The 27161-nt window shown below is 57.0% G+C and overlaps 1 protein-coding gene across 1 annotated transcript in view; it reads left to right on the top strand.

The window, feature by feature from the left end:
• Positions 1 to 2410: 2410 nt before the first annotated feature.
• LOC117643929 (neuroligin-4, X-linked-like) overlaps positions 2411 to 27161 on the top strand; it is a gene marked incomplete at its 5' end in the record, with an annotated part of 116175 nt that continues 91424 nt past the window's right edge. Inside the window, 2 exons of the mRNA XM_034383116.1 lie at positions 2411 to 2521; positions 20535 to 20799. Of these exons, the coding sequence (XP_034239007.1) occupies positions 2411 to 2521; positions 20535 to 20799 (376 nt within the window). The remainder of the gene's footprint in view (positions 2522 to 20534; positions 20800 to 27161) is intronic.

The raw sequence follows: 27161 nt of genomic DNA, 5'->3' as shown, positions 1-27161 counted from the left end.
GGCCCTTTGATGGAGAAGCGGCATAAGCGCCGGGATCGGTGACTATTGACAACACAGCAAACATTTAGCCTAGTGTCCCTGGCCTGGTTTCCCCCCGGGCCAAACGCCACGCTCGGACGCCCGCGAGGGCTGGCGCCATTACGGGTACACCGTCAAAATTATGGAAAACTCGTTGGAGCCGGCGGGGGACGACGACTGCTCTCGCCCTGCGAGACCAGCACGTCGACATCATTTTCGGTGGTAACTTTGAAGTCTGGCAGAACAAGTCTGATTATGGAGCAGTAACAAGGACTAAAAAATGACCACCGTTACTGCCGAGTGCGTTTACAGTGCCAAAATGGGTTCAGTCCGGACATTTCGGAGGAAAAGGGGGGAGGGGGAAGAGATCCATAGCAACGAATTAGCGGGACAAGTACACCCCTCTCCTCGCACTTTTCGTCTTGTTGGTTGAAAGAAACTCTACTCGGCTTGTCTTTGGGGATCGTTGGCCTGCCTGTCTGTCTGCCTACCTTCCGAGCCCCCTGTGGTCTGCCTTTCAGTCTGCCTTTCAGTCTGCCTTTCAGTCTGCCTTTCAGTCTGCCTTTCAGTCTGCCTTTCAGTCTGCCTTTCAGTCTGCCTTTCAGTCTGTCAGTCTGCCTTTCAGTCTGCCTTTCAGTCTGCCTTTCAGTCTGCCTTTCGGTCTGCCTTTCAGTCTGCCTTTCAGTCTGCCTTTCGGTCTGCCTTTCAGTCTGCCTTTCAGTCTGCCTTTCAGTCTGCCTTTCAGTCTGCCTTTCAGTCTGCCTTTCAGTCTGCCTTTCAGTCTGCCTTTCTAGCTCCTTCTGATCTGCGTTTTGGCCTGCCTTTCGGGCTGCCTTCTGCCTTGCCGGTGCCTCCGGTGCCTCTCGAGCTTCGCCAAGTTAACGCCCGGCCCCTCGAACGGACGCGGCTCTTAGTTCTCCGCCCACTCAACTGGCCGAAACTTGGACGAATAAAATGTCACCGCCACACGCGGCCGCGCCTCTCCTCCGCGCGACCCGCGCCAGCCCGCCGGAGCGAACGGCTCCATTTATTATTTGTTTTGCTTTATTGACGGCCCCAGGGGCAGTAAATCGTTGCCCCCCTCTCCCCCAGGCGGCTGTTCCGGTTTAATCAATGAAGACGGACACCAAAACGCTGGAATTCCGATAGGGCGGACGCTGGGCCCGCTAGCAGTGGAGGCCCGGGCTGTATAGGCCGTGCGCGCCACGCATGCGCTCAGCCAATCCGGCCTAACGGGCCAACGATAACAACGCTGCACTGTGAAAAATTAACTCGAATCGCCCATAATGTTGGTCCATTTAACATTTGTAATGCCATTTCTGGTAGGAGAGTATCCTGTGATTTGCAAGTGCGTTTTTACTCAATCTGAACGAGGAATCCATTGGTGGGGTCTCACGCTCGGTTCGAGTCCCGTTTAGCGACTCTGGAGCTCAAAACGCGTCTAGAATTTTGGCCGCGCCGGCCGGTCTTCTGGCCCACTGTGACGTCGCCCACGTCGCTCGTGTGCCCGCCCCACCCCTGGTCTGGTTAATGCATCCCTGCCTTTGCGTGCCCCCCCCAATTGGCACATGTTTCCAATAGATATGCCGTCGTACTCCCACGGGGGCGCGCGGGGGCGTGATGCGGGTGGCAGAGGGAAGGGAGGGAGGGGGATGAAGAGAGGGGAGGGAGGGGAAGGGGTGCACGGCCGGCGAGCACGCAACCGCCGTCACTCCATATCGGGGGAATCACGGGCTGCCACACCTGGATTATTCGCTCAAAGTCACTCACCCAGAAAGCTGTTCACCGGCGGATGTCCTCAAACTTGTTTCAGTTTGGGCGTCGCCGCGTCGCCGCCGCCTCGCCAATACCTCCCGGGGGACGCAATATACTGACGACGGCACCCTCCGCGGGGCTCCTGCTGAGTGCTCAAGTGTGTGTGGGCGTATGTGTGTGTGTGAGCGTCTGTCTGTTAGTACGACCGTCCGTCTGTTTTTACTCACCGACATGCGACGCCGCGGCTTTACAGTGAACGCCGCGCTGCTGGTTACGCACACATGTTGGTGGCTGTTGTGTTGGGCCTGCTCCTCCATTTTTTATTGCAACATTTTTTCCTCTTTTTCGCAGTGGTCCTATGGACTGGTTTGGCGGCGGTGTGCTCGGAGTGGTTTATTCAGCGCGCTCACTGGGTAATTGATGTGTTGCAGGGGGCATGTGACGCGGCGTCCGCAGCATGGGGCGCGGAGCGCGCGGAGTCCGCCGCGCGCCGGCCCGCCCAGCCCGCCGAGCCCACGCGGCGCTGCTGCCGCTGCTGCTGTCCCTCCTGGTGCTGGACGCGGCCCTGCACGTCGCCCAGCACGCGGCCGCGGACCCGGCCGCAGCGGCCGCCGCCGACCCCGCCCCCGCCAACGCCCCCGCCAACGCCCCGCAGGCCCTGCTCAACTCGCGCATCGTGCACACCAAGTACGGCGACGTCCGCGGCATCATCATGACGCACGAGAACCGCCACCTGGAGCCCGTCGAGGTAAGCGTCGTCGTGGCGTGTGGAGTCGCACCGTCGCTCTGTCTGTCGAATTGAACGTGTGACCCCACCAATGGATTGCTCTCCGAACGAGGAATCCATTGGTGGGGTCACACGCTCGGTTCGAGACCTGTTTAGCGACTCTGGAGCTCATAACGCGTCTAGAATTATGGCCGCCCCCGCCGGTCTTCTGGGCCACTGTGCGAGAGAGGCAGAGCGACAAACCGATCTTCTGAAACGCTCGGCAGGAGATGTGGCTTCGAGTGGATCCCCAACACCGAGCGTCCACAGGCTCATTCTGATTTAGGCCGCTCTGTCTCTCTCGCACCAGCGGCGGATCCAGAATGGGCCTGAGGGAGGGAAAGGCAAAGTAGCGTTTCTTGCCTACTTGCAGGGGCAAAGCGATACTTGTGGCCTACTTACGGGGGCAAAGTGTTGCCTTTTGTCCGCCTTTTACGCGGCTTTCTCAGGGCCAGAGGGCCTGTTGTTGCCCCCTCTAAATCCGCCCTTGTCTCGCATCCCTACGGGGCGCTTCAAGCGTGCGAGGGAGACAGAGCGACAACTGCCGCTTTGCGCGCCGTGCGTCCTAAGCCGGCCGCGGCTCCGCGAGTAGAGCCTCGGCACACGGAGCCAAGCCGTCGCGGATCTCGGGGACGCACAGTGGGCCAGAAGTCTGGCGGAGGCGCCCAAAGCTCTACGCGTTTTGAACTCCAGAGTCACTAAATAGGAGTCGAACCGAACGTGTGACCCCACCATTAGATTCCTCGTGCGGAGAGCAATCCATTGGTGGGGTCACACGTTCGGTTCGAGTCCCATTTAGCGACTCTGGAGCTCAAAACGCGTCTAGAGTTTTGGCCGCCTCCACCGGTCCTCTGGCCCACTGTGCGCCGGGCTGCTCGGGCTCCTCCAGGGCGATGGCGCTCCGGAAAGTAAATAGCGACGCCAGCGCCGCGACGCCGCGCCGCCGAGTTTGGCCGGGGATTCCGTCCGCGCGTCGAGCGCCGCCGAGCGCTCTGGGGTCAGGAAATGATAACATCGGTAATCCCGCGAGCAGCGAAGCGAGCGAGGCGAGCGGAGCGCCACTGGAAGTGGAGTGTCGCAGTGTCGCGGTCGCGGTGCGTGGCTCCATTCCCAGATATTCTGCGGCGCCCCCCCCCCCGCAGGCTGGGCCGCCTCGCCGAGCACCCCGAGCAGGCCGTCGAGCCGGCGGATGTCACGTTGACGCTTTTGGGTGCGAGCACTGTGAAAATTTGTCGTCTTTTTGCGGCAATATCGTGCATGACACTGTCATCTCGTTAAAATGGTGACAATTTCGTGATAAATTGACGAATTTTTTTTGGCTTCCACAAGATTTTATGACATTCTTTTTGTGAAAATTTGCCTTGGAATAATTCCAAGGCAAATTTTCACAAATTGTCATGAAGTGACAGCAAAAATTTTCGCACTAAGCGCATTGCTAGAAATACCTACCTCAGTCTTTGATTTTCTGTTTTAATTGTCAGAATGTCTCCCCCTTTCTCGAAACGTTTTTCTTTTTCACGGTGTACACGACACGCACACCGCGAGGCCCGCGTCATCTTATTGCAATTTCCCCGACATTATCCTCGGGGAATATGCCAAGCGGTTTGCTCGGCTCGGTTTGGCTCGTCTTGGCTCGGCTCGGCTCGGCCCGGCCCGGCCCGGCCCGGCCCGGCCCGGCTCGGCACGGCTCGGCATGACACGGCCCGGCACGACTCGGCTCGGCTCGGCACGACACGGCACGGCTCGGCTCGGCTCGGCTCGGCTCGGCTCGGCTCGGCTCGGCTCGGCTTGGATTCCATGAGGTATCATAGCCGTCGCGACGCAGGTATCAACTCAATCCTCCTCCCAACCCCTTTGGCGGGCGAGTCGCAGACAAGGAAGAAACTCCAAGTTGACTTTCTCTCCCCCCCCTTCCCTCCCACTTCCATTCGCTCAGGATTCTAACCCGTGCCGTCGTCCCCCTGGTGAGGCGACTGCGTGGAAAGTTGTTTACATTTCGCTTGTTAAACGGCTCCCTTTGGTCGAGGCTTGCTGGAGGGCTTAATTAGTTCCCTTGCCGCCGATGCAGAACGTCGGGGCCATAATCAGAGGGTGACCACCGGTGAAGGCCTTTCGCTCACACACACACGCACACTCAGAGAGAAGGACACACATCAAGAGCACCGGAAATGAAATAAAAAGAATAAAGGGTGGGGGTGGGGGGAATTCGACCCACAAAAATTCGATAAGGGCGTCGCCCTCCTCTTTTGAGCAACGAATGTGTTACGTAACTCCTGTGAAGTGAAAGCAAAATCGCAAATCCCATGAGTTTTCGTTTTTAGTATACTCGCTGGGTTATCTTGACTTGATTGATCTGGACTTGGCCGATTCGTGTCGCAGCTTCGCTGGCTGGCCAGTGAAACCTCTGTCTCTTGTCTTGGAGCGAGCGCCGTGCTGGGTAGGCAATGTCGCGGTCTCGGTGCACCCGTGCACGCGGAGTGCCTACCCTGCCGATTGCAGGCGCTCGCGCCTCAGATAGGACTTTTGGCGGCCCTGACACCCCCCCCCCCCACCACACACACACTTAGTGCTTTGCAGCGCGGCGTCGCGGCGCGCGGCGGACTCCCTCCGCCCCCAATACGGCCGCTGTTTGCGCAGCAGCCCTGTTTGCAGTGGCGGTGCTGGTTTGCCGGCCCAGCCCTTTGCCCTCCACGCATTCGAGTGATATTTGATGTATTATATCGAGTGGACCCCGCTGCTGCTGCCCACCCCGCCCCGCCCCACCCCGCCCCGCCCCGCCCCGCCTCGGCCCCACGCAGTGCTGTCACGTCTCCGATATCCCGAGAGAGAACTTGATATACTGCCAGACGAGGCTTGTTAGGTCCGAAACGTACAGGGCCGGCCCCATGCACACTGCTTCAGGACGCGTCAGCGGCCCGCCCCGCCCCGCCCCGCCCCGCCCCGCCCCGGCCCGCCCCGGCCCGCCCCGGCCCGCCCCGCCCCGCCCCGCCCACCCGGTGGCGCCGGCCAACTTGGCGACCCCATCTCGCGCCGAATAATCCAGTTGTAGTTACGCCGGCGTGACGACGGCGTCCACGGCGGCCTCGCCTGGAGCGGTGGGCAGGTCGGTGCCGCGCCGCCGCCGCGGACCAGGGAAGGGGAGGCCGCTCCACATGGAACATGGAAACGCGGGCCGCCGTCGCTCTGTCTCTCTCGCACTCACGGGGCGTCCCGTTTGGGAGCGAGAGAGACAGAGCGCCGTCGGTGGGGCGCCGATAAGGTGGTCGTCATGCCGCCATTAGTCGGGGAATACGGGTGGCCGGCACGGCAATCTCCGCACTCTAAATGTTCTACAGTGAGGATTCTCCATATTATGGTGAAAATGTTCCATATTATGGTGGTGCAGCTGACTTCGTAACATACCATTGAGAATTCACTGTACCTTATAGAGATTTCGACGATTTTCGTTGGTATTATGGAGAAAATCTCCACCATATTATGTTGGTGCAGCCTTTCACCGTAAGACATTTACTGTGCGTCTCTCTCGCACGCATTTCAACGCTCTCTCCGTCCCTCTCGCAGGCACGCCGCGTGAGACAGAGACGCACGGGACGGCTTGCCAGGCACCGTCATGTGTTCTCTCACGGTAAAGTCGAAGCCAGGACGCCCAGGAGACGGATCCCGAGAGTCGTTTTCGTCACTCTGTCTCTCTCGCACCGACACGGCACGCCCCATGAGTGCGACAGAGACAGAGGGGCGGAAGGGACTCTCGGGACCCGTCGGCAGATTAGATCGGTATTAAACACGCCGCGGCAGGTGCCGGCCGATAGCGCGGCGGCGAGGGTCGCCTCGCCTCCTCGACGCCGCACTTAGTTAGCGGCGGTATCGCCGACGAGGGCGCGGCGTGGCGCGGCGCGGCGGAGGGCCTGCCGCGGTGCCGACAGAGCAGGGAAATTAAAAGCAAACACTTTTCGAGGCGCCCCGTGTGGTGGATGTTATAGGCCGCGCGCTTGTGTGTGTGTGTGTGTGTGTGTGTGGATACCGCGGCACACCGATGCTGCTGTCCTGCTCTGCGCCGCTCAAAGGCAGCCCCTCGCAGCGGCGTGTGGTCGTGTGTGTGTGTGTGTGTGTGTGTGTGTGTGTGTGTGTGTGTGTGTGTGTGTGTGTGTGTGTACGTGTAGGTGTGTTTGTGTGTGCGTGTGCGTGTCATGGCGACGCGGCACAAGTGATGTGACATGCTGTTGAAGGTTGTGGAGGGTTCGTCTGTCGTCACAGGACCCCGATGCAGCCCCCTCCCCCGCCACCTATCACCACAACCCTCGGTCCCCCGGAACTCGGCCACCCCCACCCCCGCCGCCCGCAGCCGCGCGAGCGTGGGCGAGACACCGACATCTGTTATCGCTTTGGCCGACCGTATACCTCCGCGGCTTGCCAAAGTGGCCAGCGCTGGGGCGGGAGGGGCGGCGGGGCGGCGCACAGTGGGCCAGAAGACCGGTGGAGGCGGCCAAAGCTCGAGACGCGTTTTGAGCTCCAGAGTCGCTGAATGGGACTCGAACCGAACGTGGATGGCTTTCCGAACGAGGAATCCATTGCTGGGGTCACACGTTCGGTTTGAGTCCCATTTAGCGACTCTGGAGCTCAAAACGCGTCCAGAGTTTTGTCCGCCTCCACCGGTCTTCTGGCCCACTGTGTGGCACCCGCTGCATAGCATGGAGTGAGTACAGCCACTGGCCAGGTGCCTGGGCGGTGGGCTGCGGGCCGGTGGGTGGGCGTGACAGGGTGAAGCACCCGTCCGCTCCCCATTCACAGTGCCGGCACTCGAAGCGCGAGGCGCGAGGCGCACGGCCGAGCGCCCCAGACGGCTGCACCGATTTCCCCATCGAAATCGCCCGAGTGATTTGTAAAGTTTCGGCCAGCTTCTCTCTTTGAGGAACTCTCTCGGCGCAGCGCGTACGCAGCGCACCGCTGGAGGAGGCGGCAGCGGCGGGGTCTCAGCTGCGAGAGTGAGAGAGACAACCTTCTTGTACAGCCCGGCCGTTGGAAGCTCCAAGCGCGACAGAGACAAGTCTCTTCTCCAGCGTAGATGCCGCTGGAAGCTGAAAGAGTGAGAGAGACAGCCCTCTCTTATACTCTGGCTGTGTGTGTGTGTGTGTGTGTGAGAGAGAGAGAGAGAGAGAGAGAGAGAGAGAGAGAGAGAGAGAGAGAGAGAGAGAGAGAGAGAGAGAGAGAGAGAGAGAGAGGGAGACGCCCTTTCTCCTGCACGATGTGCCCCTCTCCAGGCAGCATTCTCTCAGCGGCTCTCATTACGTTTGCACCTGTTGGAGGGGAGGGCTGCGCTGTATGAATCAAGGCCGACGATGATCTGCAGGCTGATTCAGACCAGTGCCTCCTCCTCGCTCTCTCTGCCTCTCCTGCACCCATGAGTGCACTCGTGGGAGCGAGAGAGACAGCGCCAGTGGCCGCGCTGACTAGGTTAGGTGAGGACAGAGTGCGTCGCCGATTTCACGGCGACCTAATGCCCGTTGGGCGTCCAGTGCCCTGGACAGTGGTTCGCAGGGTGGGCAGTGGCCTGGAATGGGTGACGCGGTTAGGGTACCCGCCCCAGAGTCCCAGTGGCCATGTAAATGATGGCCGCCGGGCCCAGCGGACTGATTCCGAGAGTCGTTTTCGTCGCTCTGCCTCTCTCGCGCCTCTACGGGGGGGCCCGTGATTGCGAGAGGGACAGAGCGACGAAAACGACTCTCGGAATCAGTCCGCTAGCCGTGGCGGTGCAGTGTAGGTCCACCCGCTGGCGTAGTGTGCCCGGGCCGGGCCGGGTTCACGGCCAGGTCATCGGCACGGCCAGAGGGGAGAAAAATGCGTGCGGAGATGCTGGTGCCCTTCTTGGCGTGGAGTGGCTCGCGGAACAGCCCCCGGCGTGGCGGCCAGCGTCCAGCAGCAGACTGAGAGTCGCTTTCGTCGCTCTGTCTCTCTCGCACTCATGGCGCGTCCCGTGTAGGTGCGCGAGAGACAGAGCGACGAAAACGACTCTCGGAATCAGTCCGCTGGGCGTCCAGCAGGGCGGTCAGAAAAGCGCAAAAAGGGTTGCGTGCCTCGGGGCGAAGGGCCCTGGAACTGGAAGGGCCCGCTGAGCCAAGCGAGGCTCGCTGGCCGAGAGAGCCACCGCCGCCTGCAGGCAAGCTGGCAGGCAAGCTGGCAGGCAAGCTGGCAGGCCAGCCAGGGGCGCCGGAAGTGGGGTGCAGGGTGGGCAGGCTGCCCCCCCCCCCCTGGAATTTGGCAGGGGGGGCATCGCCCCCCCTGGAATTTGGCGGAAAGCTGCGAAAATCGAGTCAGGCGGGTGGGCACCAGTCGCGCAAAGTATCTCCGCAGCGAGCGGAGAGACGCGGCGCGGCGGCCTCTTCCCCCTTCCCCTTGAATTGAATAATTTGTATTAGTATTAGAGTCAGTTGGGGCAATTTTGGGACACGGGGTAAAAATGGGACAGCATATTCCAAGGGGTACCCGACTCAAGATAATCATTGCGCGTCTAGTTGGTAATCAGTGAAATAATCAACATCATCCAATGAAATGCAATCATACTTTCGGGGATTCAATCACTTTTGACCATTTTTGCGAGACCACTGCTCCCAAACTATCAGCGGTCAAAGCCTTCCCGAGGCTGGGCATGAAAGAGTAGGGTCTTCAGAATAGTAAGGCGTCGAGGGAGGCCTTTGACCGCAACTAAATTGGATGCAGTGACAGCTCAAAGTCAGCAAAAACGATGATTTTCTGAAATTCATTTACTTTTGACCATTTTTGCTAGACCACTGCTCCCAAACTATCAGCGGTCAAAGCCTTCCCGAGGCTGGGCATGAAAGAGTAGGGTCATCAGAATAGTAAGGCGTCGAGGGAGGCCTTTGACCGCAACTAAATTGGATGCAGTGACCGCTTAAAGTAAGCAAAAACGGTAATTTTCTGAAATTCATTCACTGTTTGACTATTTTTGCGAGACCACTGCTCCCAAACTATCAGCGGTCAAAGCCTTCCCGAGGCGGGGCATGAAAGAGTAGGGTCTTTAGAATAGTAAGGCGTTGAGGGAGGCCTTTGACCGCAACTAAATTGGATGCAGTGACAGCTCAAATTCAGCAAAAACGGTGATTTTCTGAAATTCATTATAACTTTTTTACCATTTTTGCGAGACCACTGCTCCCAAACTATCAGCGGTCAAAGCCTTCCCGAGGCGGGGCATGAAAGAGTACGGTCTTTAGAATAGCAAGGCGTCGAGGGAGGCCTTTGACCGCAACTAAATTGGATGCAGTGACAGCTCAAAGTCAGCAAAAACGGTGATTTTCTGAAATTCATTAACTTTTTGACCATTTTTGCGAGACCACTGCTCCCAAACTATCAGCGGTCAAAGCCTTCCCGAGGCGGGGCATGAAAGAGTAGGGTCTTTTTAAGCACCTTTTTTTGGTGGGGGAGGGGGGTAATTAGGAACGTAGGATTTAGAATTGTTTGCCCCCCCTGAGGAAATACACTTCCGGCGCCCCTGAGCCCAGCCCCGAGGGGTGACCCACTGTAAAATTTTGTGTACAATGATTGTGTGAATGTGCAAGAATGTGCAAGATTTCTTGCTTTTTTGCCACACATGTTGCCTACTTACAGGCGTTTTTGCCTCCTGAATGTGGAATGTGGTCAAATTTTGTACAACGAATGTGGAAGCTGGTCTCGCGTGTAGTGCGGGTGGCCCAGCTCCTCGACCGCAGGCTGACCACGCCTAGCTGACCCGCCTCGGCGTCGCAGCGGTGCACAGTGGGCCAGAAGACCGGCGCAGCCGGACAAAGCTCTAGACGCGTTTTGACCTCCAGAGTCGCTCAATGGCGCTCGAACCGAACGAGTGACCCCACCAATGGATTCCTCGTTCGTAGAGCAATTCATTGGTGGGGTCACACGTTCGGTTCGAGCCCTGTTAGGCGACTCAAAACGCGTCTAGAGCTTTGGCCGCCTCCGGCGGTCTTCTGGCCCACTGCGCGCCGCCCCGCCGACCCACACGAAGCGGCAAGTCATCTCGCACCTCGTGGTAATGGATTCCGCCGAGGTTTTATGGTGGTGGCTGCGGCCGGGGCGGGACTTACGTGCCATCCATTTGCAAAGGGCCGGACGGCTGGTCTGGCTGCAGAACCCGGAGAAGGAGTTAGCTGGCTTTCCCCAGACTGGCGTTTGATTTCTTGGCGAGCTCCCGCTACGTTTTCAATCTTGATGATGTGTGCACCGAACCATTTGCACACGGCGTGAGATGCTCCGTGCCGGGTCCAGAGGCGGCCTCTAGGCTGGAAAGCGGCCTCTAGGTTGGAAAGTAGCACTTTTTGCCTACTCGTAAGAAAAGTACAGCGTTTCGCCTACCTTTAAGGCATCTCCGGATCAGCCTAACGACGCTCTGTCTCGCACACAGGGGAGCGTCTCGCGTGGGTGCGAGAGAGACAGAGCGAGGCTCGGCCCTCGCGTATCGATGATGAGTAGGCCGGCCCGCCTGAGTGTTTGCCCAGCTCGCCGGCCATTAGGCTTTAACCCCAAACCGTCCGAATAAATCGCGTTGGGACAGCACGGCGTGGCGTGGCGCGGCGTGGCGTGGCGCGGCGTGGTGCAGCGCGGCGTGGCGCGGTGTGGCGTGGCGTGGCGTGGCGTCCATGATTCACGCCCAGGAGTGCGGTCGAGGTAAGCGCGCTGAAAGGCGAGGGCCTATCGGGGTGGGTAAACAATTAAGGTGCACATTGTTCCGGAAATGGGGCTGAAATAAGTTGAAATTAGTGAGAAATTAGTGTAAATTAGGTCGAAGTAAAAGGTAAAATAACTTGAAAGAAGTGTGAATATTTAGAGAAAAAACGTGCCAAATCGATTGCCAGATGTAGAAATGATTCGAAGAAAGTGTAAAATTTGAAACAGTGGTGCTGCATATGTTTCGTAGAAGTCGTTCTCCGCCGATTGAGGGTCTTTTGGCGGAGGTCTCTTTTGGGGGAGGTGTCTTTTTGGAGGTGTCCTTTTGGGGAGGTCTCTTTTTGCGGGAGGTGTCTTTTCGGGGGTGGTGTCTTTTGGGGGAGGTGTCTTTAAGGGGGGTTTCTTTTTGGGCGAGGTGTCTTTTTGCGGGAGGTGTCTTTTCGGGGGAGGTGTCTTTAAGGGGGGTTTCTTTTTGGGCGAGGTGTCTTTTTGCGGGAGGTGTCTTTTCGGGGGAGGTGTCTTTAAGGGGGTTTCTTTTTGGGCGAGGTGTCTTTTTGCGGGAGGTGTCTTTTGGGGGGAGGTGTCTTTTGGGGGAGGTGAAGTGCACGCAGACCGCAGTGCCGGGGCCAAGGCGGGTGTCCGAGGCAGCTGTCCGGCGGTCGGGCGAACGTATTTGAGGTTGGGATACTCGTCGCGCTGTTGTAGTGCCAACACAGCCAGCACGGCCGGCACAACCAGCGAGGCGCTGAGAAACTTAGCCCGGAGAAATCCCGGGGTTGTGGGATCGCCAAACACAGAAGCGCGCCGCCGCTGTAGGACGCCGAAACAGCGTTTCCGTCTCTCTCGCCTCCGTGCGCCACGCCCCGTGAGTGCGAGAGAGACAGAGCACCGCCCTCCGGAGTCGCTCTGCTGGCGGCTCAACCGCCGAACCATGCGCTGGGTCAAGGGTCTCGGGGCGAGACGCCGACAGGGCCGGAAGCTAATGAACGGTGAAGTGGAGTTGAACCAAGATGCCGCGTAAATAGAGTCTGGCTCTGTTCAACGGCACTTCAAACCGACTTCAGATCCTTTCATAAAGTCCTTCGCTCGGTCCCTCCGCGAAAGCCACAGTCTCGACCCCTCCGAAAGTCGAGAACTTCGTCTGCGGCGCAAGCACAAAACGAATATACAGTGTCCTCGTCGAGTGTACTTCCTTGATGCAAACGAAAGGGCCTGCCTTTTGACAGTGTGGGTGCAGCGTGGGTCAACAGCGCCGTAAATTCATCCCCAAAACGATCCACACACACCATAACTCTTTGGTGCAGTCTTGCTGCGTTGCGGTATACGCCGGCGGGGTACGGACCCACGGACCGCGAGCTTGCCGGCGTTTCGGCTTGTGCTGCAGACTGATTCCGAGAGTCGTTTTCGTCGTTCTGTCTCTCTCGCACTCTTGCGGCGCCTCCGTGGGAGAGAGGCAGAGCGACGAGATCGACTCTCGGAATCGGACGGTTGGAGAGCGGGACAAGGGATCGTGACCCAGTAGGGTTGTCGAGCAAGCAGAGCTAGCGGTGCACAGTGGGCCAGAAGGCCGGTGGAGGCGGCCAAAACCCTGGACGCGTTTTGAGCTCCAGAGTCGCTAAATGGGACTGGAACCGAACGTGTGACCCCACCAATAGATTGCTTTTCGAATGAGGAATCCATTGATGGGGTCACACGTTCGGTTCGAGTCCCATTTAGCGACTCTGGAGCTCAAAACGCGTCCAGAGTTTTGGCCGCCTCCACCGGTCCTCTGGCCCACTGTGCGGTGCTAGCGTTGCTAGCGGTGCTAGCGGTGCTAGCGGTGCCTCCGAAGGTCTGTTTCAATGTTCCGCCCCTGCCGCCGCAGCAACCCCCTGGAGGGTTCGGGTAAATTTGCACGGCCCAGTTCACATCGGGTGTCCCTACCGACGACGCCCCCCCCCCCCCCCACGCGTAGAGGACCCCTTGTCCAAGTGCAGCATGCTGATTCCGAGATTCGTCGCTCTGTCTCTCTCGCACCCACACGGGACGCCCCATGAGTGCGAGAGAGACAGAGCGACTCTCGGCATCAGTCGGCAGTGCGCGCGCTTCCGAATCGAGGTTTCCAGGGAACTGATCTTCTCTCCCGGGAAATGAAGCACATGTGATGCATCAGGCTTGTCTTTTTCGGCCGTTTTTCGCCGCGTTTTTTCGAAAGCCACGCTCGAGTGTCCACGGCCACGGCGGGCTACACCGCTCGGGATATTATCCCCCCGAACGGCTTGGATTACTTCCAGCTGGCGTTTCGGTTTCAATGCTATTTCCAGGCAAGCGCCTCCATTTTTCTCGCGGACACTTGGATCCCGCTGGACCGAGGCTCCCCCTTCTCCCTCCACTCGAAGCGCAGCCCGTTGTCAAACTCGACGCCAACGGCCGGGACGGAGCTGTGTGGCGCCCGGACCGGCCGCCGGCCAGCAGACTGATTCCGAGAGTCGTTTTCGTCGCTCTGCCTCTCTCGCACTCACACGGGACAGCCCCATGAGGCGAGAGAGACAGAGCGACGAAACTGGCTCTCGGAATCAGTCTGCTGGCCGCTGCAGCTGGTTTGCTTTCCAGTCCCGAAGGGGGAGGGGGAGGGGGGAATCTCTGGGGACGCGTGGGCCCAAGTGTGGGCCGCTCCACGTCGCATCAACTTGTCATTACGGAACGCGCGTCGCTCCGTCTCTCTCGCACTCAGCGGCGCGGCCCGCAGGGGAGCGAGAGAGACGGAGCGACGAGGGCACTGCGCGAATCGAACACGTGGTGGCGCCAATTGTGCTGATCTGCCAACCAAAATTCTGCCAGTGAGGGCTGCTTTCCGCGTCGCGGTCTGAGTCGCGTCGGGACGAAAGTCGGATCGAGTTTCGGCGCGCTCTCCGTCTTCATTAGCACGCCGCGCGTCGTGCCGTCCGCAGGCTGTCTCTCTCGCACTCGCGGGGCGGCCCGGTAGGGTGCGAGGGAGACAGAGCGACGAGGCCCGGGGCGGCGGCTGACGGCCACCGATAACTGTCATCGGAATAAGGCGAAGACTCTCGGAGCTCCGCCCGGGGCGGGAAATTCGAATCAGGCCTGCCAATAGCGATTAGCTGGAAACCGCAGCGTCCCGGCAGTCTCGCCAACTGCCGTAAACCGACTACCTCGGCGTGCTGAGGGTTGGCGAACCTGCACACAGTGGGCCAGAAGACTGGTGGAGGCGGACGAAACTCGAACACGTTTTGAGCTCTAGAGTCGGTAGATGGGACTCGAACCGAACGTGTGACCCCACCAATGGACTGCTCTTCCGACGAGGAATCCATTGGTGGGGGTCACACGTTCGATTCGAGTCCTGTTTACCGACTCTGGAGCACAAAATGCGTCTAGAGTTTTGGCGGCCTGCACAAGTCTACTGGGCCACTGTGCTGCACCCTCAAGCCTCGAACCCCCCCCCCCCCCCCTCTCTCTCTCTCTCGCTCTTACCCAAGCCGGCCAACCATAAAAAAAGGGGTGGGTGCGTATTTGACACCCCGGCCTCGCGGACGGCAGCGCCACGCGATGTTTATTAGGCGGTCAAGCCGAGTCAAGCGGCCAGTAAATTGCTTCATTGCTGAGGACGGCGTCGTGCAGCACACCACCTAGTGCCACCGCCTGGCGCAAGCGCCGACCAATATGACACATTTCACGCGTCCACAGCGGAAAAGCTAAACCTAGTACTTGTTTACAGTCCGCGGTAATTTGCTTGAATTACGGCCCGAAACTTGCGCGCATCCCGCAGCTATCCCTGTCGCACTCCAGGCCGCTGCGCAGGACGGCCGCAGCTATCCTTGTCGCACTCCAGGCCCAAGACGGCCGCAGCTATCCTTGTCGCACTCCAGGCCCAAGACGGCCGCAGCTATCCTTGTCGCACTCCAGGCCCAAGACGGCCGCAGCTATCCTTGTCGCACTCCAGGCCCAGGACGGCCGCAGCTATCCTTGTCGCACTCCAGGCCCAAGACGGCCGCAGCTATCCTTGTCGCACTCCAGGCCCAAGACGGCCGCAGCTATCCTTGTCGCACTCCAGGCCCAAGGCGGCCGCAGCTATCCTTGTCGCACTCCAGGCCCAAGACGGCCGCAGCTATCCTTGTCGCGCGCCAGACAGCGGTCCACAAGACGGCCGCAGCTATCCTTGTCACACTCCAAGACGGCCCCCGTCAGGTCGTTGGCAGCACCGGGCTCCGCGTCCCGGCGAGTTTGCCTAGCAGTTTGTCTACCAACTACTTGTGCGCTGGCCCGCCATCTCAGCAGTTCTCGGGGAGCGGCAGGTATACCTTTCGGCAGTCCTCGTCCGATGACCTGGTTTTCTCACTTGCACAGTTAATGTCTTACGGTGAAAGGCTGCGCCAACATAGTATGGTGGAGATTTTCTCCATAATACCAACGAAATTCGTCAAAATCTCTATAAGGTACAGTGAATTCTCAATGGTATGTTACGAAGTCAGCTGCACCACCATAATATGGAACATTTTCACCATAATATGGAGAATCTTCACTGTAGAATATTTAGAGTGTGGTGCTTACTTTCTCTCATTTTCCATAACCACACACTGGCGGAACAAAGCCATTAAAACTATGCCCTCTGAGGGCGTAAACGATTTACGCCTTTGGCGCACGGTAAAAACGCTTCCTGGGAATCCCAGGAATCTCCTGGAAACTCCTTTACCTTTTAACATAGGGCTTCAGGTTTCATTTTTACCGTGCGCGGCTGGAATTGTTAACCCCTTTAAGAGGGGCATTAAAATTTTGCTTAAAATGCCTAATCATTCACGCCCTTCACAAGAGCATAAAACGATCTACGCCATTAAATGGCGTAAAAGAGTATTTATGCCCCAAAGGGCGTAATTTTTATGCCTTTGTTCTACCAGTGTATTGCCATATTTCTGCACATGTAAAATATAATGGACAACATTTTCATAATGTGCTTAAGTACGTTAAAAAATTTACCTAAATTTTTACGCATCTTACACCTGCAGAAAAACGTTAATAATAATCTACAGAAAGCCCATAAGCATTTAGTCTGCGCACCCTAAATGTGTGTCTAGAATTTTGTACGTGTAACTTGCACGATTTGTGCTCACGTGAAATTTTAATTATCGTGCGTAAAAATGCAGAAATTTATGCAAATTTTAGCACAATTTTATGCACAACGTTACACATGTTTACATACTCACTAAATTCTTATGGACTTTTTTATGCATAGTTATGCATGCACAGATACGTCCATATGTTATGTATAATATTATGCATCACTGTGTACATTTTATGCAGGAAGACGCATAAAATGTGCACAGTGATGCATAATTTTATACATACCTTATGGACGTTTCTGCGCATGCATAACTATGCATAAAAAATGCGTCCTTATGCATTTAAAAAGTCCATACGAATTTAGTGTGTACATTACCAAAGTACAAAGTTGTTCGTCAAAAGTTATCCTGTGCAGGCTTGCCTGGCCGTCAGCGCGCCTGGAGCACGTGAAAGGACTCGAATCAAACACATGGTGGTGCCAGTGGATTTCCTCGTTCAACGGGCAATCTGCTTACACCATCGTGCGTTCGATTCGAGCCCCATTCAGGGCACTGGCGTACATAACGTCCTCAGGAGGGGCGTGTCTGATCAAAACCGGTTTCCACAGTGCACCCGGAGAAATCAATGTCGAGCGGGCCGACCCCTCCCAGGACTCCCAGGACGAAGCCTTGCTCTGCCAAAGCCAAACCGATCGTTATCGCATTCACCTTTGACCCCCGTCGTCGGAGAACCTGCTGCTCGTGCGAGGTGAACGCGCGGCGGCAGGCCGGGCCGCCGCACAGTGGGCCAGAAGACCGGGGCACACTCTAAATGTTGCACAGTGAAGATTCTCCACATTATGGTGAAAATGTTCCATATTATGGTGGTGCGGCTGACTTCGTAACATACCATTGAGAATTCACTGTACCTTATAGAGGTTTTGACGAATTTCGTTGGTATTATGGAGAAAATCTCCACCATATTATGTGGGTGCAGCCTTTCACCGTTAGACATTTACTGTGCAGGCGACTAAAACTTTAGACGCGTTTTGAGCTCCAGAGTCGGTAAATAGGACTCGAATCGAACGTGTGACCCCACCAATGGATTCCTCGTTCAAAGAGCAGTCCGTTGGTGGGGTCACACGTTCGATTCGAGTCCTATTTACCGACTCTGGAGCTCAAAACGCGTCTAGAATTTCTGCCGCCTTCACCAGTCTTCTGGCCCACTGCGTGCTCCGCCGAGCCGAAAGAAATAAAACAACGACAACAAAACTGAGAATTCTTGTTGCTGCGTCGCTGTTGTTGTTTTTGTTGTTGCTGGTTTGATGGACCAGCGGATAGGTCCGGCCGCGACGTTCCGAGTTACGGTTGTTGTTGAGGTGAGGGCTCTCAGCGTTGGCCGACAAGGAGGCCAAGACCGCGGCGATGAAAAGTCCGCGCCGGGCCGGTCACTTGCCTCGCCGCCCTTTCTTTCGACCTCTCTCTGACTGCGGGGCTGTAAAGGGCCATGCACTGAGCGCGCCTTGTGTCTTCCGCGCTCTTTGTCCGGCAACTTTGTGGGGGCTGCACGCTGCGCGGCACTGCGCGCCAAAAAGGAGCGAGAAAGTGCTGCCTCCGGTGACCTCCAGCGTGGCGGGGAGGAAAATACACCTCAAATATTTATGTTGTTTTTATCCGCCCTCGCGGGGATTACGACTGGGGCAGCCGGCCGCGGACACGTATTGCTTGTGGTGCTGCGGGACGCGCCGGGCGAGGCGAAGGCGAGGAAGGCGTCGAGGCCATTTATCAAGGGGCGGCGCTCCTCGGAGACAAAGCGTGACAACGCCGCCATCGAGGCGACATTAGAATGCCGTCATTATGCGCCTTGGCCGCCTTTTCAAGTTTTTACTTCTCTCTCGCACTCGTGGGGGGTGAGAGACGGAGAGACAGACCGGCGCACAGTGGGCCAGAAGACCGGTGGAGGCGGACAAAACTCTGGACGCGTTCTGAGCTCCAGAGTCGCTAAAGGGGACTCGAACCGAACGTGTGACCCCACCAATGGATTCCTCGTTTGGAGAGCAATCCATTGGTGGGGTCACTCGTTCGGTTCGAGTCCTGTTTAGCGACTCTGGAGCTCAAAACGCGTCTAGAGTTTTGTCCGCCTCCACCGGTCTTCTGGCCCACTGTGCGCCGGGACCGGCTTTTGTCGCCGTCCTGACCGGCGGGGGCTCTGCAGCGCTGCAGGCAGAAGACCGCGCGCGCTTGGAACGCGTTTCACAGTGCGGTAAACGCGGCGCGAATCACGCACGTGGGGCCACTAATGGATTGCCAATGGGAAGAGGAGAGCCAGCGTCCTGCTTGCTTCGAGCCCCGCTCTACGCTGTGAAAGGCTAGCGGAATCGACTGTGGGAAAACTTGTACACGGTAAAAACGGTACCTGGTTTTCCCAGGAAGCCTATGGTAGAGACACAGGCGATTTCCAGGGAGCTCCTGGGAAAACCAGGAACCGTTTTTAACGTGTAGACCGTGTCTGATCACTGTGAAAATTTGAGTCGTCACTTGATGACAATGTCAAGGCTAATTTTCCTTACAACGACGTTATCAGAACAATTGATGACATTGTTGTCACGCCCATGCAATACTTAGAGGAGCTTTGATAAAAATGTCACCAATTTGTGACGAGATTGTCATCATTTGAAAGAGATGAAAATATCATCCACGTTTTTGTCATGAAGTGACAACAAATTTTCACAGTGATATGGTAGCTCAACCGGGCAGTGGCGTGGCGTCCCTAACTCACGCGTTTTTGCCCGGTCGCGGTACTATAGTTTTAACGACGTGATCTTCATGCTCATTAAAACCAGCGCCACCTGCAAAAAAAAGATGATAACAATAACACGATAAAAATATTTTTTGGCATTGAAAAAAATGAATTTTTGGGTGCTGGTGCCTACCCAATGCGGACAATGCGGACACCCCTTTGACCCTGCCATGGACCGGGACCGGGGCCGGGGCGGGGCGGGGACCGACCGCGCATGCGATTTTGTCGAGTCAGCCGCCTCAAACACGTTGGCCATCGGACCGAGAGAGGAGGGCCGGACTAAAGAGCGGTCGACTCCCTCTTTCCTTTTATCCGACATTTCGGCCAACGGTTCACTCGAGTCGCACGGATATAGTATCAAGTAGCAAAGAAAAAAACAAGAACAAAAACCGTTCGCAACGTCAGGACTGTTTGTTGTTTCTCGCGGACGACTTTTTCCTCCGTTCCAGTTTTGCAGACGCGCTTCCGTTGTGATTAAAGGGGAGGCTGTCGCAAGGAATCATTCTTCGGGCTGTGTGATTGCTGCCCGGCTTGGACTAGCACCGTAAGACAGCGAGGCTTAGGACTCTTTTGTCCCGGGGCCATGCGTCGACGGCCCCTGCTCACCCTCTCTCCCTCTCTCTCTCTCTCCCTCTCTCTCTCTCTCTCTCTCTCTCTCTCTCTCTCTCTCTCTCTCTCTCTCTCTCTCTCTCTCTCTCCTCTCTCTCTCTCTCTCTCTCTCTCTCTCTCCCTCCCTCTCCCCCCTCTCACCCTCTCCCCTTTCCACTCAGGCTGGCACCGAACGAAACACCGCCTCTGCGAGTTGGCGATAGGAGCGGAAGCGCGAGGAAACTTTAAGGAAGTTATATTTGTCCGGGCAACAGCTGCTGGACCGTGCCAGACTCGACAATGCAAAACGCGGCCCGGACACGCGCGTGCCATCCTGCCCGCGCTGCTCCGTTCGCGTGACGGCGGAGTCCTGCACACACCAATGGAGGAAGCAGGCTGGACTGGCCTCCATCAGGGTTAATGACAGTTTTTTCCGTTCTTACTACGAGTTTCTGAAGTTTTTCTGCTACCCTTTGAAGTTGTTTTCTTAAAGTTTCTGAAGTAAAGTGTTGTCAAGTTTTTCGAGTCTTTTCTCGAAGTTTCTAAAAGTCTTTTTCAAGTTTCTTGTAATTTTTGAAGTGTCTATATGATTTTGTGGTTTTGCCTTCAGGTTTTCGAAGTTTAATCTTACAGATTTTGAAGTTCAGTTTTTAAAGTTGTTTCCTTTAGTTTTTGGAGCATTTTGTGCAAGGTTTTAAAAAGATTTTTCTACAAGTTTTTAAAGATTTTTTTTTGCAATAAAATATGATTTTAAGTGTTTATTTTTGTACATTTTCGACTGACGTCTTAAAAATTGAAAACCATGGCGAGGTGCAAACAAACAAAAATGATAGAGTGAACAACATGAATCTGTGTCGCTGTGCGCGGCGCGAACCGCTTTTAAATTGTTAATTGATTGTTGCAGGTGTACCGCGGCATCCCGTACGCCATGCCCCCCGTGGGGTCGCTGCGGTTCATGCCGCCCGTGTCGGGGGCGCAGTGGCAGGGGGTGCGGCTGGCCCAGCACTTCCCGCCAGTGTGCCCGCAGCGGCTGCCCGACATCGCCAACGAGACGGCCGCCCTGCAGCGCATGCCGCGCGGCCGCCTCGAGGCGCTGCGGAGGCTGCTGCCGCTGCTGGCCAACCAGAGCGAGGACTGCCTCTACCTCAACATCTACACCCCCGCCGAGGGTGAGTCGCCTCCTCCAACTACACTGTGAACCTTTCTGTCTATTCTGTGGAAATTTGAGTCGTCACTTGATGACAATTTCAAGGCTAATTTTCCTTACAACAAAAACAATTGATGACATTGTTGTCACGCCCATGCAATAAGTTTAGGAGCTTTGATGAAAATGTCTAACAACGTATTATGAGCAGACAAGCTGACATAGAACTGACTTCTGCACTGTGGCAAAAAGCTACGGAAAATCCTGTAAACAGCTTGTGGTAATTCTCCGTAGCCCCCTTGTCAGTATTCTCCGTAGGCTCTTACAGTATTTTCCGTAGGACCGCACCGTATTCCCCGTAGGACCTTACAGTGTTCTCCGTAGGACTATTCAGTCTTCCAGGTCCTACCGAGAAAACTGTGCGGTCCTACGGAGAATACTGTACGGCCCTCCGGAGAATACTGTAAGAGCCTACGGAGACTATTGATAAGAGGGCTACGGAGAATCCTGGCAAAAAAATTAACAGTATTTTCCGTACCTTTTTGCCCGAGGGGGCCACCACCCCCGTAATCCTGTGTACAAATCGGCTGGTAATCTCCGGTAATCCATGCCGTAATCACGTAATCCTTCACAAAATTTTGTCATTTTTCAACGTTTTTGAGCCACTTTTCAACGTTTTTGAACCAATTTTGCAAAATTTCACGCGTGATCCCCAGTAAATTTCCCTTAATCCCGTAATCTTGTGTACGCCTGAAATGAGAGTGGTGGCCCCCTCGTTTTTGCCACAGTGTGCGTTTACGGAACAATTCTAAAAGCAAACTAAATAACAGTTTGTGCCTTACATTAGGAACTTAATGAATTGTCAGTGTACAAGCACATTGTGGCGGCGGTATAGGCCCGCGTCCCTTGGCCCGCCGCCCGCGGACCCGTCTTTGGGCCCTCGGAAGTAGGTCACTTGTGAAATCAACAAAACTTGATTATGCCCAAGTAGTTCGCCGGGCTCATGACGCCCGGTGCTTTGTCAATTAACCTGACCGTGCTATGGCGGTGCGTTCCCCCTTTCTCCCCCCTACCTCTCCCTCCCTCCTCCCTCCTCCCCCCTCCCTTCCTCCCCCCTCCCTTCCTCCCCCCTCCCTTCCTCCCCCACTCCTCGCTAAATTCATCCCTTTTAGTCGTAATGCGCGCGAGTCGGCCGAGGAAGGAGGGTCGCTCATCACACCGAAAATTACCCGGTAATTGAGCCTTTATTGTTGGACATTTCGCGCAATTTACGGGCCGTCCGTCGACGGGTCACTTTGGCTCTCGCTCGCACGCACGCACTCTTGGCCGGAGAGTGAGGGTGTGTGTGTGTGTGAGAGAGAGAGAGAGAGAGAGAGAGAGAGAGAGAGAGAGAGAGAGAGAGAGAGAGAGAGAGAGAGAGAGAGAGAGGGAGGGAAGGGGGGAGGGGGTGTTGAGTGAGAAAGAAAGAGGGGGAGAGGTGGAAAAAAGAAAAGAAAAAGGAAACACCAGTGGCGACTAACTTTTTTGTTGGTTTGGAAAATAAGTTCTGCTCCGCTGCGTCAGGCGATGCGTGGAAACGCCAAGGCGAACATCACCACGCATCGCCCCGCCCCGCCACCGCCTACACGCTGTGCGCGGTCGGGCTGCTTGAGTTTGGAGGAGAAGTGGGAGGAGGCCCTCATCTTGAGACGAAAACGGCCGGGGCTGGGCACACTGCAGCGTGTACACTGGTACACTGCAACCCCCTACAGTGTGCCCGCGGCGCTTTCGCGGACGAATGGCTCGACAAACGAACGAACTGCAGGCCGGCCCGCCGGCGGCCGAGCCGAGCCAGGCCCGAGCCGTGATGGGTAACTGCATTACAAATGAAGGCGGGACCGCGGGGCGGAACTGGGCCAAGCGGGTGCTTTGTACGCAAAGGGGCTCGCAAAGCGTGTCCGTCGCACAGAGAACCGTGTCATTGCATCAAAGGGACGAGCGGGCGGACGGACAGACAGACTTTCCGCCGGAACGCCCAAGTCCATTGGACGAACGGGCAAATGGCACATTCTTCTCGAAACTGTTCAATCGGATTCTAAAAAAAGCGTTTGGATGGTGTTACCTTGATCAATGCGAGTGAGATAGACCAAGGCACTGTTAATTGAACTAAACAAGACCGCGTAAAAAAGGAAAGGGAAACAAAAGCGGACGCGCGGCGGCGACTTACACAAGTAAACATCCCATTAGCTGTCTCTTTGACGCAAAGAGCGGCCTTGCCTGGCCTTGCCGTGTGGGCTGTGGCACAGTGGGCCAGAAGCCGGTGGAGGCGGCCAAAACTCTAGACGCGTTTTGAGCTCCAGAGTCGCTAAATGGGACTCGAACCGACCGTGTGACCCCGCCAATGGATTCCTCGTTCGGAGAGCAATCCATTGGTGGGGTCACACGTTCGGTTCGAGTCCCATTTAGCGACTCTGGAGCTCAAAACGCGTCTAGAGTTTTGGCCGCCTCCACCGGTTTCTGGCCCACTGTGTGTGGGACGTCCGTCCGGCTCAGCGATTCCGTGTCGTTCCGTTCGCCGCGCCGCCGCTTGTCTCGCTGGCGGCCTAGCCATCGCACTGTCTCTCTCGCGCTCATGGGGCGTCCCGAAGGGGTGTGAGAGAGACAGTTTCCCCGTGTGTGGCCGTGGCCCCCACGCGCTGTCCTGGCGGCTTTGCCCGCCGTCACGTGGTTAGTTATCCCCGTCCGGCCGCCGCAGGCAGGCCGGCCGGCAGAGCCGTGCTCTGTCTCTCTCGCACCTGCGAGGGACGCGCCGTGAGTGCGAGAGAGACAGAGCCTGCGCACTGAGAAAACCTTACAAACTATTTTGGGCCTTACAAAGAAAAGTAGTTTGTATAACAAAGTATTTTGAGCATACGTAAGCTTACAAAGAAAATACTTCGCAATTTACGAACTACACTGTCAAAAAAATAAAGTTCAATCGACTAAAATTTAGTGGATTGTACTAAGAAATTTAGTCGTTTTTCAGGGCGACTAAGAATTAGTAGAATTAAGAACACGCCAATCGAGCATGAGTGGACGATAAAAACGACCAAATAATAGTCAAATCAAACAAAACTTAGTCGAAATTTTGACCAAAATATTTAGTCAGTTCCCTTTAGTCGGCTCTTGTGATGTAAGCAGCGGTGACGTCACACCATTTGGAGACTTGATGACGATTTTCTTAGTTTTAGTTGATTCGATCTCCTCGAGATCCTTTTGAGATTACTAAGAACTGCCTCCTCTCCTATTGGTTGGAGAGAATCACGTGACCACACGACCTCCTTCTAAATGTGACGTCAGCGTCCCAGAGGCACTGACACTTAATTAAAGAGTCGAAAAATCGGAGCTTCTGGCGGGTGTCGAACACGCATACCCTGACACGTCGTGCAACAACGCTAACCACTGCGCCACCGACTTGATAGAGGCTGCCTGGCCGAGCGCAGCACCTTGACGGACCTCGCAGGGTGGGCAGCGACTACACTCAACTAAATTTTAGTTGACTCGACTAAGAATTAGTTTTAGTTCGAATGACCAAAACCAATTGGTCGATTGCACTTAATTTTTTTGACAGTGTATTTCTTCGTATAACAAAGTATTTTAGTTTGTTATATGTATGCTCAAAATACTTCGTAAGGTTTTAAGAGTGCGGTCCGCGTGCTGGGTCACTAACGAAGCAAGCGACCGGCCTTCTCCGCTCCACCGTCGGCCGCCGTCGGCGTGGTCGCGGAAAAGAGGTTGGTCGACGACAAGGGCGTCTACCGGGACTCCGCCGCCATTCAACCAGGATCAGCCTCCAAGTCAGCCAGGATTCGAAAGCCCACCGCGGTCAACAGGGAAATGACCAGAAGTCGTTCGGAAGTCGGCCGGAAGTTGTCCGGAAGTCGATCGGAATTCCAGCGAGAGTCATCCAAGTTTCGTTGGAAGTTGGCTTGGGTACGCATGGGTGTCTTCTAGAAGTGGGCCAGGACTTTCTTGGAAGTCGACCGGAATTCGCAATTCGCCCTGGGTACCTGGGTACCTCGAAGTTGGCCGGAAGTGTCTCAGACCGGAAGTCGGCCGGATATTTTTTTTTTGGCGGTCAGGCCCAGAATTTAAACGTGGACTCTAGTTTGCGGGCGACATTTTGCCTTCATCTCGGTCTGGCAACGCGGCCTGCGCGCTGCACTGCACTCCTAGTAATGACGGCTCAGAGACACCTCTGGCCGGGGCGGGGCGGGGCGGGGTGGGGCGGGGCGGGGCGGGGCGGGGTGGGGCGGGGCGGGGCGGGGGGGCGGGGGGCGGGGCGGGGTGGGGCGGGGCGGGGCGGGGGGGTGTGGTGGCTGTGTCAAGGGCGGCCACTGCGCTGAGAGCGAAAGCGTGTAAGCCCTGCAGCCCGTTGGGGGCCCCGGCCGCTCCCAGGACGATCAGGCTTCGGCCCACCAAGGCCCACCACGGGCGCACGGCCCTCCGAGGCCTCGCCGCCGCACCCCGCCGCCCACAGCCGAATATTTTTGCTCGGCCCGGTTGGCCCATCACGAATCATCGCTGGGGCGGCGCGGCGGGGCGGCCTCATGGATCAAGGTGGCGGCGGCGTGCGTGGGCCGATGCGCTGTCTCTCTCGCACCCGCGGCGCCCCGCGAGTGCGAGGGAGACGGGGAGACCCCCAATCGGAATCAGTCTGCAGCGAGCTACCGTGTTACTCACGCTCGGCGGCGTGCTGGGGCTGGGGCTGGGGTGGCCGGCATGGCCACACCGGCAGGCCAGGCGGACGAAAATCCCGACACGTTGACCCGACGTAACTCGAAAATTCTGAAATGGGGTTGAAACCAAACACGGCATCACCTCTGGACTGCCCTTCAAACGAGAAGTCCATTGGTTCCGTTTGATTCGGGGAGTCTGCGGCTCATAGCGTGTCGCCTGTATGGCCTTTCAGCTGCGGGGCTGCTGCACAGTGGCCCAGAAGACCGGTGGAGGCGGCCAAACCTCGAGCCGCATTTTGAGCTCCAGAGTCGCTAAATGGGACTCGAACCGAACGTGTGACCCCACCAATGGATTGCTCTCCGAACGAGGAATCCATTGGTGGAGGTCACACGTTCGGTTCGAGTCCTGTTCAGCGACTCTGGAGCTCAAAACGCGTCTCGAGTTTTGGACGCCTCCACAGTCTTCCGGCCCACTGTGTGCTGTCACGACCGGCCGACAGCTAGGCTGCTGCCGCCGAAGAGTCCTTTCCTCGCTCTGTCTCTCTCTCACTCGGGGGACGTCCCGTTAGGGTGCGAGAGAGACAGAGCGACGGGGCGGCGGCGCTGCTGGGCCGATCTGTCATTGGAAGCGCCACTGGCCTGGCCGCCCCGCGGCGACGGCGCCGAGTCCGCCCTCCAGTCCACTGATTCCGAGAGTCGTTCCGTCGCTCTGTCTCTCTCGCACCCACACGGGGCGTTCTGTGAGTGCGACAGAGACGGAGCGACGACAACGACCCTTGGATCCAGCCTGCCGCCCGCGCCGCCGCGCTGACAGGCAGGATGAAGGCGTCGGGGAGGCTGATGAACGGTGCATTGCGTGGGCGGAAGGAAGAGAGGGGGGAGGCCGCCGCGGTTGTTGTAAAGATCGTGGGAAGGTCGTGAAATGAGGGTGAGAGGGGGAAGCTTAGCCTCACGTAAACAGGTGCGAAGCGCGGCGGCGTGCATTCCTACCCCTTAATGGCAGAGGAGGGGGAGAGGGGTGGGGGAGGGGGTCCTTGTTATGGCAGTGGCGGTTGTAGCGCACGGCGCTTCGGTTAGACGACGTGCCACGTTATGAAGAGGAGGTGTCCTGCCACGCCCTGCCACGCCCTGCCACGCCCTGCCACGCCCTGCCACGCCCTGCCACGCCCTGCCACGCCCTGCTCTGCCCTGCGTGGCGCGGGAATGGTCGTTCTATCTCTCTCTATACCACTACCAATGAGACCATCCCCGCGACAGGCTAACGAGACGGACGTGTATACGCCGCCGGAGCGCTGCGCTGCAGGCCGGCGCTGTCTCTCTCGCACTCGTGCGGCGTCCCGTGCCGGTGCGAGAGAGATGGACGTGGAGACGGAATCGGTCCGCCTCGCCTCCGCCGCGGCGCGCCGGTCCGCGGTGATGCCTACTTCGAAGCCATTTCCATCTCAGCGCGTTTTTATTCGCTGTACAGCTTTCCCCTCTTTTGCTAAGCCTCTTTATCTAAGAGAGAAAGAGAGGAAGAAGGCTGGAGGGGGATTACTTAATTAACTCTGAGACTGGTGTGGTGTGGGCGGGGCGGGGCGGGGCGGGGCGGGGCGGGGCGGGGCGCGACGAGCAGCCCTAAAAGTCGCCCGGCGCCTCCCAGAGCAGTGAGCCGCGCGCAGCGGAGACACATTTTCGCGGCCTCAAGTTC

This window comes from Thrips palmi, unplaced genomic scaffold (assembly GCF_012932325.1).
Source record: "Thrips palmi isolate BJ-2018 unplaced genomic scaffold, TpBJ-2018v1 HiC_scaffold_17, whole genome shotgun sequence".
NCBI lineage: Eukaryota > Metazoa > Arthropoda > Insecta > Thysanoptera > Thripidae > Thrips > Thrips palmi.
Note: the sequence above shows the minus strand (reverse complement) of the source record. Positions and strands in the feature narration are given on the sequence as shown.